This window comes from Ceratotherium simum, chromosome 28 (genome assembly GCF_057802395.1).
Source record: "Ceratotherium simum simum isolate JZ-2026a chromosome 28, ASM5780239v1, whole genome shotgun sequence".
In the NCBI taxonomy this organism is placed as follows: Eukaryota; Metazoa; Chordata; class Mammalia; order Perissodactyla; family Rhinocerotidae; genus Ceratotherium; species Ceratotherium simum.
In genome coordinates, this window is record NC_141927.1 from 35,652,550 (window position 1) to 35,668,286 (window position 15,737).

A 15,737-nucleotide genomic window follows, 5' to 3' on the forward strand; every position below is an offset into this window, starting at 1 on the left:
GATTGGCCCTGAGCTAACATCTGTTGCCAATCTTCCTCTTTTTGCTTGAGGAAGATTGTCCCTGAGCTAACATCTGTGCCCATCTTCCTCTATTTTGTATGTGGGTCACCACCACAGCATAACTTGATGAGCGGTGTGTAGGTCCATGCTTGGGATCTGAACCTGCAAACCCCGGGCCCCCAAAGTGGGATCACAGGAATTTAACACTGTGTCACCTGGCTGGCCCCAAGGCAGCAGCTTTTAAAGTATGCAAATATACCTCTTTCAGGGGAAGACTGGGAGATGAGTGTTTCTGTCTGTTCACTCTGAACTGAGCCCTGGGGTGATGGCCAGTTAAGAACTGTTTCTTTATTTGCTACCATCCCATTCAACCTGTGAATGCCAGTCTTGCTGGCCACCAGAGCCAGGCTATCAAGGGATGTGTCCTCTGGATGGCAAAAAAAGCTAAGGCACCAAATGTGTACACAAGCTCCTTACTCGGAGACACTGGGGTGGGACAGAGGGAGAGCGTGAAGATGGTGCCTGCCATCTTCCCTGGTCTCTGTAGAGTATTGTAGTTGGCCCCTAGATGTGTGTTTAATTAGAAAGCTGCTTTAATTGGAAGCCTGCCCTGCAGGCCCCAGCTATGTAGATAAGCTAATAGGGTTTTTTCACAGATACTGGAGACCTGGAGCAAGGCAGAGGGAGAACACAAAGATGGTACCCACTGGCCTCCATCCCTGAAGAGCCCCTCAGTACACCCCTAGAGGTGTGCCAAACCAGAAGCCTGCCTCTCTGGCCTAAGCCCCAAGACAAGCAAATAGGCCTTTTTCACAGAAGGTGTGGGTGTGTGTTTCAGTCTGCTATCTCTATGCAATGTTCTGGGGTTGTAGCCAGCCAAGAATGGTCTCTCCATTTGTTAACAGTCTCATGGGACCAAGAAACACAAGTTCCGCTGGCCACCAGAACCAGGTGATCAAAAGGCATCTGCTGGGTGATAGCCACAAAAATCAGGGCACCAGACATAAAAACCATGGTGCCAGATGCATGTATAGCTTCCCTTCCAGGAGATACAAGCACTCAGGAGTGCAGTGGAGGGAGAATGTAAGGATAGTGCCCACCCTCAGAGGTCTCAGGAGAGGATTGCAGTCGGCCCTTAGATGTGTGTTTAATTAGAAGCTTGCTCCTCAGGCCACAGCTCTGAATATAAGCTAATAGGCCTCTTTCACAGAAAGATTGGGCTGCTCAATCTGTTTCCTCTCTGCTGTGCTCTGGGGCTGGTAGCCAATTAAGAACTCTTTCTCTGTTGGTTGCTCTCCTGTGGGAACTGGGACCTAAGCCCCACTGGCCACTGGAGCCAGATGATCTACTGGTGTCCTCTGGGTGGCAGCCACAAAAATTTGGGTGCCAGCTGACTGTAAAAACTCGTTTGCAAGAGATACCAGTGACCTGAAGCAAGGAAGGAGTTCACAAATATTGCACCCTCCTGCCTCCATCTTTGGAGAGTATTTCAGTAGGCCCCTGAATGTGTGTTAAATTTGATGCCTGCCCCAGGCTGATGCTTTAGCATAAGCAAATAAGCCTCTTTCACAGAAAGTCTGGGTGCTCTTCAGTCAGCTGCCTTTGCGCTAGGCCCTGGGGTTGGTAAGTCTGCATGTTTGAGCTCTTTAAGAATTGTTTATCAGTTATCTTGTAGATGCAAGCTGCATTGGCTATCAAAGCTAGATGTTTTGGGGGCTCCTCTCTCAGGTGCAAGTCTCAACAGTGAGATGGCAGATGTGGGGTCCAAACCATTCACTCCTTAGGGAGAAGCTGGGGGTTTTGAGGTCCCTTCCAACTGTAGATCACTGTGCTGGGGGTAGGGTTTATGATGAGATTGTGTCTCAGCCTCTACTACCCACTTCGATGTGGGTTTTTTCTCGTTTGCCTCATGCGTAGGAGTTGCTCAGCTAGTTTTTGGGCTTTTCCCAGAGGAAATTGTTTGTATGTAGCTGTAGACTTGATATGTCCATGGCAGGAGGTGAAGTCAGGATCCTCCTACATTGTCCTCTTGAACCGGAACCCTGATCTTTTTTATTTTTGAGTCATCCATTGTAATGTCTCTTTCTACATTTTTGATTATTTATTTGAGTTTTCTCTTTTTGTCTCAGTCTAGCTAAAGATTTGTCAATTTTATCTTTACAAAAAACCACCTTTACTTTGTTGATTTTTTTCTCTTCTCTATTTTATTACTTATCTTTGTTTTGTTAAGGTTTTTTCCTGAGGTTTTATCTTGTTCTTTCAGTTGGAACATACCCTTCTATTTCTTTGTTTTGCTTGACTCTCTGTGTTGGTTTATATAAAGTAGAAGAAACAGTCACCTCTTCTAGTCTTTAAGGAGTGGCCTTGTGTTGGAGGTGAACCTTGTCATTCAACCCTGCCCCAGCTTTTTGTCGTCTCTCAAACCTTTGTGCTTGTCCAAGCAGCCTATTATATTTTTAACAGCTCCCAGTAGTTGAGGATATGCCAAGACCTGTTAGTTTTTTTAAGGGGAGAATCTCAGCACCTAGACTCAGGCTGTTTGGGAGCCAGACCTCAGCAGCAGCTTTTAAAAGTATGCATATATATATAGTCCTGTGGGACTACAAGTGTTAGCCCCACCTGCCAGGAGATTTGATGGTGTTGCCTGGGGGCAGTCATGAAAACTGGGATTCCAGATAAATGTATAAGCTCTTTTCTGGGAGATACTGGCGAGCTGGAGCAAGGCAGAGAGAGAGTGCCAAGATAGTGTCCACAGCCTATGTTCCTTGAGAGCAACTCCCTCGTTCACTAGGTGTGGGCCAACCCTGAAGCCTTCCCCTCAGGCCAAAGCTCCAGGGCAAACAAAGAGGCTTCCTTCACAGAAAGACTGGGAGCTGTGCCTCACTCTGCTGTCTGTGCAGTGCCCTGGTTGGGGGGAAGCCTGCTAAGACCATCTCTCTGATTGCCACAGTCTTGTGCCAGGAATACAAATCTACCTGGCACTGGAGCCAGGTGATCAAGGGATGTCCCCTGGGCAGCAGCTGCAAAAACTGGGGCATCAGATGTAAAAACCAGGGCACCAGCCATGTGTAAAGCTTTCCTCCAGGAGACAGTGGCACTCTAGAGCATGGCAGAGGGAGAGTGCAAAGTTAGCACCTGCCTTCTGAGGTCTCTGGGAAGGATTACAGTCCGCCCCTAGATGCATGTTTAATTAGAAGCCTGCCCTTCAGGGTACAACCATGATTAGCTAATAGGCCTTCTTGACAGAAAGATCAAACTCCTAGGTCTGTTGCCTCTTGCTGTGCTGTGAGGGTGGTAGCTGTTTAAGAACTCTTTCTTAGCTATAGTCCTGTGGGACTTTTTCACCCACAAGTGAAAGCCCCACTGGCCACCAGAGCCAGGCAATATAGAGATGTCCCCTGAGAGCAGCCACAAAAATTGGGGTGCCAGACAGGACTATGAACTCCTTTCTGGGTGACACCAATTATTACAGTCCCGTGGGAGCAGGAACACAAGCTCCCCTGGCCTCCAGAGTCAGGTAGTCAAGAAGTGTGCCCTGGGCACCAACTGCAAAGATCAGGGCACCAGATGTAGGTAAAAGCTCTCTTTTGGGAGATACTGGTGCTCTGGAGCACAAGAAAAAGAAAGTGTGAATATGGCTCCCGCCAGTCTCCATCCACAGAGAGTGTTCTAGTAGATACCCAGATGTGTGTGTTAAATTAGACGCCTACCCCTCAAGCTGACCCTTTACTGTAAGTAGGTGAGCCTCCATCACTTTAAGTCTGGGTGTGATCAGCTGCCTCTGAGCTTTGCCCTGGGGTGGATAAGTGCAAGCGTGCAGAGCTGGTTCCCAGATCACTACAGTGTTGTGGGTCTCGGGATGTGAGCCCCATTGGTTTTCAAAGTTAGATGTTTGGGGGCTTGTCTCTCAGGTGCGGGTCCTAAAAGTTGACATACCTGATGTGGTGTTTGAACCCTTTGCTCCTTGGAGAGAAGCTCTGGGTTTTGAATTTTCTCCCAGTTGTCGGTTATTGTGCCAGGGGTGGAGTTTATGACAAGATTGTGTCCCAGCTTCTCTTACCTGCTTTGATGTGATTTTCTTCTCATTGTCCGATGTTAGTAGAAGGAAAGAAATAACAAAGATTAGAGCAGAAATAAATGAAATAGAGACTAAAAAGACAATAGAGAAGATTAATGAAACTAAGAAGTGAGTCTTTGAAAAGATAAACAAAATTGACAAGCCTTTAGCTAGACTCGCCAAGAAAAAGAGATAGGACTCAAGTAAATAAAATCAGAAATGAAAGAGGAGATGTTACAGCTGATACCATAGAAATATAAAGGCTCATAACAGACTACTATGAACAGTTGTATGCCAACAAATTGGACAATCTATAAGAGATGAATAAATTCCTGGAAACATACAACCTACCAAGACTGAATCACTATGAAATAGAAAATGTGAACAGACCAATCGCTAGTAAGGAGATTGAATAAGTAATCAGAAACCTTCCAATGAACGAAAGTTCAGGGCCAGACAGCTTCACTGGTGAATTCTATGAAACATTAAAAGAATTAATGCCACTCCTTCTTAAAGTCTTGCAAAAATTAGAGCAGGAGGGTACTCTTCCAAACTAATTTTACAAGGTCAGTATTACTCTGATAACCAAAACCAGACAGGGATATGCACAAGAAAAGAAAATTACAGGCCAATATCCCTGTATGAATACAGGGATATTCTTGTATTCATCCCCTATATCCTGATGAATAGATGCAAGACTCCTTAACAAAATATTAACAAACAAAATTCAATAATACATTAAAAGGATCATACACTATGGTCAAGTGGGATTTATTCCGGGGATGCAAAGTTCAACATCTGCAAATCAGTCAATGTGACATACCACATTAACAGAATGAAAGATAAAAATCATATGATCACCTCAATAGGTGCAGAAAAAGCATTTGACAAAATTCAACATCTGTCTATGGTAAAAAAGCACTCAACAAAGTGGGTATAGAAAGAATGTGCCTCAACGTAATAAAGGCCATATATGACAAGACTATAGCTAAATCATACTCAACAGTGAAAACCTGAGAGCATTTCCTCTAAGATCAGGAACAAGACAAACATGCCCACTCTGGTCACTTTTATTCAACATAGTATTGGAAATCCTAGCCACAGTAATTAGCCAAGAAAAAGAAATAAAAGTCATTCCGTTTAGAAAGGAAGAAGTAAAACTGTCACTATTTGCAGATGACATGATATTATACATAGAAAATCCCAAAGACTCCATCAAAAAACTGTTAGAACTAATAAATGAATTTAGTAACGTTACAGGATGAAAAGTCAATACACAAAAATCTGTTGCATTTCTATACACCAATAATGAACTATCAGAAAGAGAAATAAAGAAAGTAATCCCATTTACAATTGCATCCAAAAGAATAAAATACCTAGGAATAAATTTAACCAAGGAGGTGAGAGATGTGTATAATGAAAACTACAAGATGTTAATGAAAGAAATTAAGACACAAATAAATGGAAATTCTGTGCTCCTGGACTAGAAGAATCAATATTGTTAAAATACTACCCCAAACAATCTAATGATTCAGTGCAATCACTATCAAAATTCCAATGGCGTTTTTTCAAAGAAGTAGAGCAAATAATCCTAAAATTTGGATGGAACCACAAAAAAACACTGACTAACCAAAGGAATCTTGAGAAAGAAGAACAAAGCTGGAGGCATCATGCTCCCTGATTTCAAACTATATTAGAAAGATGTAGTAATTAAAAAAGTATAGTATTGGCATAAAAATAGACACATACATCAATGGAACAGAATTTCGAGCCCAGAAATAAAGCCATGCATATATGGTCAATTAATTTATGAGAAAGGAACCAAGAATATACAGTGGGGAAACAACAGGCTCTTCAATAAATGGTGTTGGGAAAACTGGACAGCCACATGCAAAGAATGAAACTCTACCACTGTCTTACAACATTCACAAAAATTAACTCAAAAGGGATTAAAGACTTTAACGTAAGACCTGAAACCATAAAACTCCTAGAAGAAAACATAGGTGGTAAGCTCTTTGACATAGGTCTTGGTGATGATTTTTTAATCTGACATCAAAAGCAAAAGAGATGAAAGAAAAACTAAATAAGTAGGATTGTGTCATACAAAAAAGATTCTCCACAGCAAAGGAAACCATCAACAAAATGAAAAGGACTGAATGGGAGAAAATATTTTCAAACCGTATAGCTGATAAGGAGTTAATAGCCAAAATATATAAAACTCATACAACTCAATAGCAAAAAAAAAAAAAAAAACAAAAAAACAAAAAAAACAACCCAAACAGTCCGATTGAAAAATGGGTAGAGGATCTGAACAGACATTTTTCCAAAGAAGACATACAGATGGCCAAAAAGTATATGAAAGATGCTCAATATTATTAATCATCAGGGAAATGCAAATCACAGCCACAATGAGATATCACCCCTCACCCTGTCAGAATGGCTATTATCAAAAAGACAAGAAATAAGCATTGGCTAAGATGTGAAGAAAAGGAAACCCTTGTGCACTGTTGGTGGAATGTAAATTGGTATAGCCACCATGGAAAATAGTATGGATGTTCCTCAAAAAATTAAAAATAGAAGTACCATGTGAGTCAGCAGTTCTACTTCTGGGTGTTTACCTGAAGAAAATGAAAACACTAACTTGAAAAGATATGCACCCCCATGTTCTATGCAGTATTATTTACAATAGTCAAGATATTGAAGGATCCTAAGTGTCCATCGTGGGATGAATAGATAAAGAAATTGCGGCGTATGTATATATACACATAATGGAATATTATTCAGCCTTAAAAAAGAAGGAAATCTTGCCATTTGTGACAACGTGGATGGACCTTGAGAGCATTATGCTAAGGGAAAAATGTCAGAGCAAGACAAATACCATATGATCTCTCTTATATATGGAATCTAAAAAACAAACCAAGCTCATAGATATAGAGAACAAATTGGTGGTAGCCAGAGACAGTGTTGGGAGCAGAAGGTGGGTAAAATTGGTGAAGGGGATTAAAAGGTAAAAAAAAAAAAAAAATCAACACCAGGGATAGTTTGACTGATTTACCGCTGTATTGTCAGAGCTAAACTGCTTTTCATGGAAGGTGAGCAAACAATATTTGCTGAACTAATTAGCTAGTCAACTCTTCATTTAAAAAACAACAAAAAACCTCTTTATTATATACTTTATATTAAACATGGGGAGTGGGAATTGTATGCTGCAAAAATAACCTATAAAACCTATTTGGTTCAAAAATAAAATTTATAATAAAAAACTATTTTCTAATTTTCTTTATGATTTCTTCTTTGACCCGTTGGTTAAGAATGTTTGGGGGTCGGCCCCATGGCCTGGTCATTGAGTTTGGCGCTCTCTGCTTTGGCGGCCTGGGTTTGGTTCCCCAGCATGGACCTACGCCACTCTTTGGTGGCCATGCTGTGGTGGTAAGCCACATACAAAATAGAGGAAGACTGGCATGGATGTTAGCTCAGGGTGAATCTTCCTCAAGTAAAAAGAGGAAGATCGGCAACAGATGTTAGCTCAGAGCGAATCTTCCTCATCAAAAAAACAAAAAAAACACAAATTTTTTGTTTAATTTCCATGTATGTGTGAATTTTTCTACAGAATTTTCCTTCTGTTATTGATTGCTATTTTCATTCCACTGTGGTCAGAGAAGATACTTTATATGATTTAAATCTTTAAAATGTTTATTAAGACTCACTTTGTGGCCTAACATATGGTCTACCCTGCAGAATGGTCCATGAGCACTTGAGGATAATATATATATTCTGCTGTTGTGTGAATTGTTCTGTATATGTCTGTTAGGTCTCCTTGGTTTATAGTGCTGATAAAGTCCTCTATTTCCTTCTTGATCTTCTGTTTAGTTGTTTTATCCATTATTGAAAATGAGGTATTGAAGTCTCCATCTATTATTGTAGATCTCTCAATTTTTCCCTTCAGTTTTTTGCTTCATATATTTCGGGGCTCTATTTTTAAATGTGTGTATGCTTTTAAATGTATGTTTTGATAGATTGACCCATTTATCAATATATGATATCCTTCTTTGACTCTTTTAAAATTTTTTGGCTTAAAGTCTATTTTTTTTCTGATATTAGTATAGCCATCTCAGTTACTGGTGGTTACTTTTACATGCAATATCTTTTTCCATGCTCTCAGTTTCAACTTTTTGTTTTTAGATCTAAAGTGAGTTTCTTTTGGACAGTATATAGTTGGATCGTATTTTTTTTGATTCATTCTGCCAATCTCTGCCCTTTAATTGGAGAGTTTGTTACATTTACAATTAATTATTGACAAAGACTTACTTTTGACATTTTATCATTTATTTTCTATATGTATTATATATGTTTTTGCTCTTCAATTATGCCATTACTACTTTCTTTTTTTTATTTGATTGTTTTTCCTTGTGTGTTGTTTTGATTCCCTTTTCATTTTTTTCTGCATATTTTTAGTTAATTTCTTAGTGTTACCCTAGATATTACAATTAACATCTTAAATTTATAATAATCCTTGTTTGAATTAATATAAATTTAGCATCCATAGTATACAAAATCTCTGCTCCTACAGAGATGGGGTTGCTGGTTACCAGAGGGGAAGGGGGGAGGGAGGAGGGTGAAAGGGATAATTCGTACATGTGTATGGTGATGGATGGTAATTAGTCTTTGGGTAGTGAACATGGTGTAATCTACACAGAAATCAAAATATAATGACTTACACCTGAAATTTATATAATATTGTAAACCAATGTTACCTAAATTAAAAAAAAGAAAAATAAAAAAGAAAATGAACGCTCTGCTTCTATATATTTCTACTCCCTTTATGTTGTTCTTGTCACAAATTATATCTTTAAATATTGTATTCCCATTAACATTAATTTATAATTATTGTTTTATGCATTTGCTTTTAAATGGTATGGGAAGAAAGAGAAGTTATAAACCAAAAATATAATAATACTGGCTCCTATATTTACCCAAGTAGTTACATTTACTGTGTTCTTTATTTCTTTGTATAGCTTTGAGTTACTGTCTAATGTACTTTCATTCTGGCTTGAGAGACTACCTTTGGCATTTCTTGTAGGGTAGTGTATTAGTTTCCTAGGGTTGTCATAGCAAAGTACCACAGACTGGTGGTTTAAGCAGCTCAAATTCATTTTCTCACAGTTCTGGAAGTAGAAGTCTGAGATCAAGGTGTTGGCAGGGTTGGTTCCTTCTAAGGCCTCTCTTTTTAGCTTTAGGCCGTCTTTTCCCTGTGCCTTCACTTGGTCTTCCTTCTGTGTGTGTCTTTATCCTAATTTTCTCTTCTTGTAAGGTTACCAGTCATATTGGATTAGGGCTCACTTTAGTGACCTAGACTAATTACCTCTTTAAAGGCCCTATCTCCAATTATGGTCACATGCTGAGGCACTGGTGGTTAGGACCTCAACATATGAATTTTGAGAGGAGACACTTCAGTCCATAACTGGCAGCTCTACTAGTGACCAACTCGCTCAGTTTCTGTTTATCTGAGAAATGTCCTAAGTTCTCCTTGATTTTTGAAGGTTAGTTTTATTAGACATAGAATTCTTGGTTGACACTTTTTTCTTCAGCACTTTAAATGTCATCCCTCTGCTTCTGGCCTCTGTGGTTTCTAATGAGAAATTGGATGTTAATATTTTTGAGGATCCTTTGTTCATGATGAGTTACTTCTGTCTTGCTGCTTTCAAAATTTTGTCTTTATCAATGCTTTTGACAGTCTGATTTTAATGTGTGTTGGTGGATCCTTTTGAATTTATCCTACTTAGAGTTTTTCCAGTTTCTTGGATGTGTAGATTCATATCTTTCATCAAATTTGGACCATTTTCACCCATTAGTTCAAATTTTCTTTCTGCTCCTTTCTCTTTGTCTTCTTCTGGGGACACATATTATGCTTATGCTGATACTGTTGATGATGTCCCACAGGTCTCTTAGACGCTGTTCATTTTTCTTATTCTTTTTTTATTCTGTTCCTCATACTGGATAACCTCGATTGATTTGTTTTGACCTTTGAATTTTCGTTTATGTTATTGTATTTTAAGCTTCAGAATTTCTCTTTTATACTTTCTGTATTTTTATTGTTATTCGTTACTTGGTGAGGCATCATTCTTGTTTCCTTTGGTTCTTTGTCCATGGTTTCTCTTAGCTCTTTGAGCATTGTTGTCTAGTAAATCCAATGTCTAGACTTCCTTAGGGACCGTTTCTGTTTCTTTTTTCCCTGTGAATGGGCTGCACTTTCTTGTTTCCTTGCATGCCTCATAATTTTTTGTTGAGAACTGGACATTTTGACTATTATTAAGTGGTAACTCTAGAAACCAGAGTCCCCCCCCTTCATGGGTTGTTATTGGTGCTTATTGTGGGTTGTAGTTTGTTTAGTGATTTTTCTGAACTGTTTTTATTATAGACTATGATTTGTGTTTGAAGTCTGTTTTCCATTAGTGGTCAGCTAATGAATGGACCGATTTCCTTAAATGACTGTAACCAACAATAAAAACAACAACAACAACAAACTCTTCTGGTTTTTGCATATTGCCTCTGTGTGTGGGCATTCCTACAATGCTTATCCTGGTCATTTACAACTCTACCTTAGCCTTCACTCTTGCTTGCACAGTACCTAAAGGTCAGTCAGAGGAGAAAGCTCAGTGCTTTCTCAAATCTTTTCTGAGCATGTGTCCAGCCCTGGGCATGTGTGACCTTCTAGATTTCCAGGTATATGCAGGAGTTTTTCAAAGCCTTTCTTCTCACACATATCTCCTTCCTCGGCCTCTTCTTTCCTAGGTTTTTCTTTCCTAGTGCCTATTGTTTGTCTGATCTGTTATCCCTTGTGCCACGTGGCTGCAGCTAGTGTTTTTGGCTTTAAATCTTTTGACAAACACTGCCTGGGTATCCACTCTAACCCTGTGAAAGTTCCAAGATGAGAAAACAGAGGCAAACCCTTGAGTCAGTCCTTCAGGGAGCTGCTGGACAGCTCAACACACGACTGTAATTCTTTGAGAACAAATTTGGTATTGCCCTCTCTGGCACCAGTGAGCCACATCAGGAACATGGGCCAGCATCCTCATGGCTGCCACTGAGAGTAGGGGATGTGATGGTGCGTGGGTAAGTTCGAACACAACAATACTCTCTTATAGAAGTCAGCAGCTTCTTTCTTCATGAAGCATTCCCCTGCTTTTGGCTGGGGCAGTGGGTGTGAATGGGCCACTTGTTTCTTACTTTCTATCAGGCTGGCTCAGGCTTGTACAAATGGTGTATAAATATGGTTCTAAGAGTAGGAGTGGCAGCATGCAAGGCTTCCTAAGACTCAGAACTGGGTCACCAGCATTTTTACTGCGTTAATTATCTAATGAAAGTTACAAGGCCCAACCTAAAGTGAAGTGAGAGGAAATAGACTCATTTCTTGATCGGCGGCACTGCAAAAAATGTAAACACTTAAAAAAATCTTCCACACCTAAATAATTTGTAGAGCAGAAGTTTAATTTATTTCTCATATGCAGATGAAATAGATGGTTAGACATGCTGCTTCTCTTATTCTTAGGTCACAGATGGGAAGCTGTGGATCTAATGAGTACTATGATAGCTTCATCACCAATGTTCTTATCACTTAAGTCCATTTCCATGAAACTTAAAACACTAGATATTGATATTAACCAATTGTAAAAAGCAAACACCCTAGCATATCCTGTAAATGCTGTGGTGAAATGGATTGAATACTTAAAATGTAAGACCTGAAACTGTAAAACTCCTAGAAGAAAACAGGGGAAAAACTTCTTGACATTGGTCTGGACAATGATTTTTTGGATATGACGACAGAAGCACAGGCAAGAAAGCAAAAATAAACAAGTGAGACTATATCAAACTAAAAAGCTTCTGCACAGCAAAAGAAACAGTCAACAAAATGAAAAGGCAACCTACGGAATGGAAGAAAATATTGCAAACCATATATCTGATATGACGTTAATATCCAAAATGTATAAGAATCTCATGTGACTGAATAGCAAAATGAAATAACAAGATTTAAAAATGGCAAAAGACCTGAATAGATATTTCTTAAAAGAAGACATACAAATGGCCGTCAGATATATGAAAACGTGCTCAACGTCACTAATCATCAGGGAAATGCAAATGAAAAACAACAGTGAGCCATCACTTCACACCTGGTTAGGATAGCTATTACCAAAAAAGACAAAAGATAACAAGTGTTGGCGAAGATGTGGAGAAAAGGGAACACTTGTACACTGTTGGTGAGAATATAAATTGGTGTGGCCACTATGGAAAATAGTATAGAAGTTCCTCAAAAAATTAAAAATGAACTATCATATGATCCAGCAATGCCACTTCTAGGTGTATGTTCAGAGGAAATGAAATCAGTATCTCAAAGAGATATCTGCACTCACTTGTTTGTTGCAGCATTATTCATAATAGCCAAGATATGGAAACAACCTAAACGTCCATTGAGAGATGAAGGATGAAGAAAATGTGACATATATGTATAAATTTATACAATGGAATATTATTCAGCCTTAAAAAAGAAAGAAATCCTGCCATCTGTGACAATATGGATGAACCTGGAGGGCATTATGCTAAATAAAATAAGCCAGATACAGAAAGACAAATACTGTGTGATCTCACTTATATGTGAAATCTAAAATAGTCAAACTGATAGATGCAGAAAGTAGAATGGTATTTTCCAGGAGCCGGGGACAAGGAGAAATGGGGAAGTGTTGGTCAAAGAGTACACAGTTTCAGTTATGCAAGATGAATAAGTTCTGGAGATTTAATATACAGTAATGTGACTATAGTTAACAATACTGTACTATAAACTTGAAATTTGCTAAGAGGGTTGATGTTATGTGTTCTCATCACACACACACACACACACAAAAAAAGCAAATGGTAACTGTGAGGTGGATATGTCATTTAGCTTGGTTGTGGCAATTATTTCACAGTGTATATGTATATCAAAATTTCAAGTCTTACACTTTAAATATATACAACTTTATTTGTCAATTATACCTCAATAAATGTGGAAAAACGATCTTAAAAGTTCAGAATAAACAATTTATGAAAGTTTTTAAATGCTGTTTTTCCTTTTTCTAGTCAGAATCAACTGTTCCAGATTTAATTCCTCTTTATCTAGAAGTACATATTGTGGTGGACAAAGTTTTGGTATGTCTTTTGCTTTTTCTTTGCTTTTAAATATTTGGTGTGAATGTATGATTATCTCTGTCTAGAAAGGAACTTAAAGATTCCAGTCTTCTTACTAACATGTCATAGAGAGAACAGTGGAAATATTTGCAAACTGAAAAACCATATATTCAAAATTACACTAGTTCTCTCAGAAATGTTTTATTTGAAATATTTACATAACAGTCCTGCATAACAAAATGATTTTTTTGCTAATACTTTATACCTTTAGGGCTTCTCTCAATCCACAATATTTTTTAATGATTATATTTGTTTTAAGTGAAATTCTTTAAGTTTTTAATTCTTGTTTTAGGGCACTTGAAGAGCAGTATGTAATCTAGGGAATGTTTTGCCCTATACAATATTTATTGGCACAAAAGTGATGATAGTACAACTGTTTATGAGAACTGTTTATGTTAATGTGTCAGGGTTTTTTTAGTAGTTTTTGATGGTGCACCTATTCCAGTCTGTTGTTTACCTGATCTAAACGTAACTCTGGATCTCTGATTCTCATAGACAATTTGAGGACCTCTGAACTTTAGGATCTTGGGATGACAACTTAGTTTCTACTCAACCAGGTGTGCCTTTATTTCCCTATGTTTCAAAGATCTCAGAAAACAAGGGTAAAAATATACTCTCCAGGTTTTGTTCTGATGATAAGCATTTGATTGTCACATCTATGGAATACTACAGAGAATATGGATCATACTCACCATCAATTCTCTTTTTAGGATGTAGAGCCTGTCAGGAAGCCAGAGTTGAGGGTCAGAGACAAGGGAGATTTGGAGAAGGATATGAAAATACTTGATTTATTAGAGTGTAGGGGAAAGAGTGAAGGGAACATTTAAAAGCAAGTTAAGATATTTCTAGTAAAGATGACTAAGTTTCCAGGGAATGTTTTGGATTATGAAAATCATATTGTTTCAGGATTATGTTACAAATTTTGAGTTGTTTTAAAGGACCTTGTCCAAACTGCCAGGTTTTCCATCCATATAATACTGATTAAACATCCATTTTCTATATTCTTTTACATATTTACATTTTCTGTAATAAAACAAACATCGAGCCAGCTGTGACATCTGTGTTACTAGATGTTGGGCATATAAAGAAGAACAAGAATGATATTATCTTCAGTGACCACAGATTTTACATCCACAATTGTAGCCTAGTGAATTCAGTGTCATGATGGAGGAAAGAAAATGGCACAATAAAAACACAGTCCAATAATGTAGAAAGACATGGAAACACACAATTGCAACTTGGGGTACTATAAGAGCATGCAAGCAGGTGTTTTAAAATGTAGGTTTTATTATTATTCAGGTATGGTGAGGCCAACAGATAAGGAGATGATTGCTACTGGAAAGATAGTTTATTCTTCGTAGTTCCCAAGAGGAGAGGGCACACCACATCATGCAGAAGTCACATGGGAAGCAACAGGGTAGGTCAGGAGACAGAGGGAGCAAGGGGAAAATATGAGCAAGGAGCCTTGATTGTGGTTGCTGTGGGAAGGGTAGGCTAGTTTCAGTGGGTTCTGGGGTGTAGGGGTTGTCTCTAGTTGTCTGGTACCTGGCCCTTGGGTGATTGGGGTAAGGGAAAACTGGCTTGGAGTATAAGAGCCTGATAATGGAGGTCCTTGGGGGTTGGATTCTGGATTGATTAGTTGCGTCATAGGGAGAGGGTGGGGCCAGGGAAGACTTTGTCAAAACCTTTCTTTGCAAGGGCACATAAATATGAGAGAAGGTTCTTTTGAGAAAACTGCAAGAAGTTTAGTATGATTAATACACAGGGTTGCAGAAGGAAAATGGAAAGAGATGAAGAATTGACATGATATTTGGATTTTATCCTAAAGGTGATGGAGAGTCATTAAAGATTTTAAACAGGGGAGTGGCATGTTCATGTTTTCATTTTAGAATCATCATTTGTGTAATAGTGTAGGGATTGGATTGCTGGTGGGAAAATTGGAGAAGGAGGAACAAGTTAAGAGACTATTCCAGTAGTCAAAGTAAAAATTTATAAATTATTAGAATTAGGAATAGAAAGAAAAGGACAATTTTAAAAGTTACTGATGAGGTTGAACTAGAAAGACTTGTAAATTGATTTGATTTACTCATCCACTTAATAAATTTATTGAGCATCATCTAGATGCCAGTTACTGTTCTATTTATTGAGGATACAGCAGGGAATAAAACAGAAACAGTTCTGCTCTCATGGAACTTGTAGTATAAAAAGTGTGGGAGGTTGTAATAGCATTTGCTAAACTAGTGGAAATGTATGTAGGAGCAGAGTTTTGAGGGAGGCTGATGAGTTTAGTTATGGATATGGATATAGATGGTCCTATGGAATATCCAAGGGATGGTGTACTCTAGAGAGATGCTTTATAGGTATGGAATTTGACATTGGCACTTTCCACAGATCTTATTCAGATTTCAGCATTCATTTGTGTGTTTTTTGTGTAGATTTATGTGATAGTAATCACATATGT

General features: G+C 38.5%; 1 protein-coding gene across 1 annotated transcript in view; it reads left to right on the forward strand.

The window, feature by feature from the left end:
* Positions 1 to 15,737, forward strand: part of ADAM32 (ADAM metallopeptidase domain 32) — a gene marked incomplete at its 5' end in the record, with an annotated part of 181,699 nt that overhangs the window by 51,258 nt on the left and 114,704 nt on the right. Inside the window, one exon of the mRNA XM_087418258.1 lies at positions 13,169 to 13,237. Within this exon, the coding sequence (XP_087274384.1) occupies positions 13,169 to 13,237 (69 nt within the window). The remainder of the gene's footprint in view (positions 1 to 13,168; positions 13,238 to 15,737) is intronic.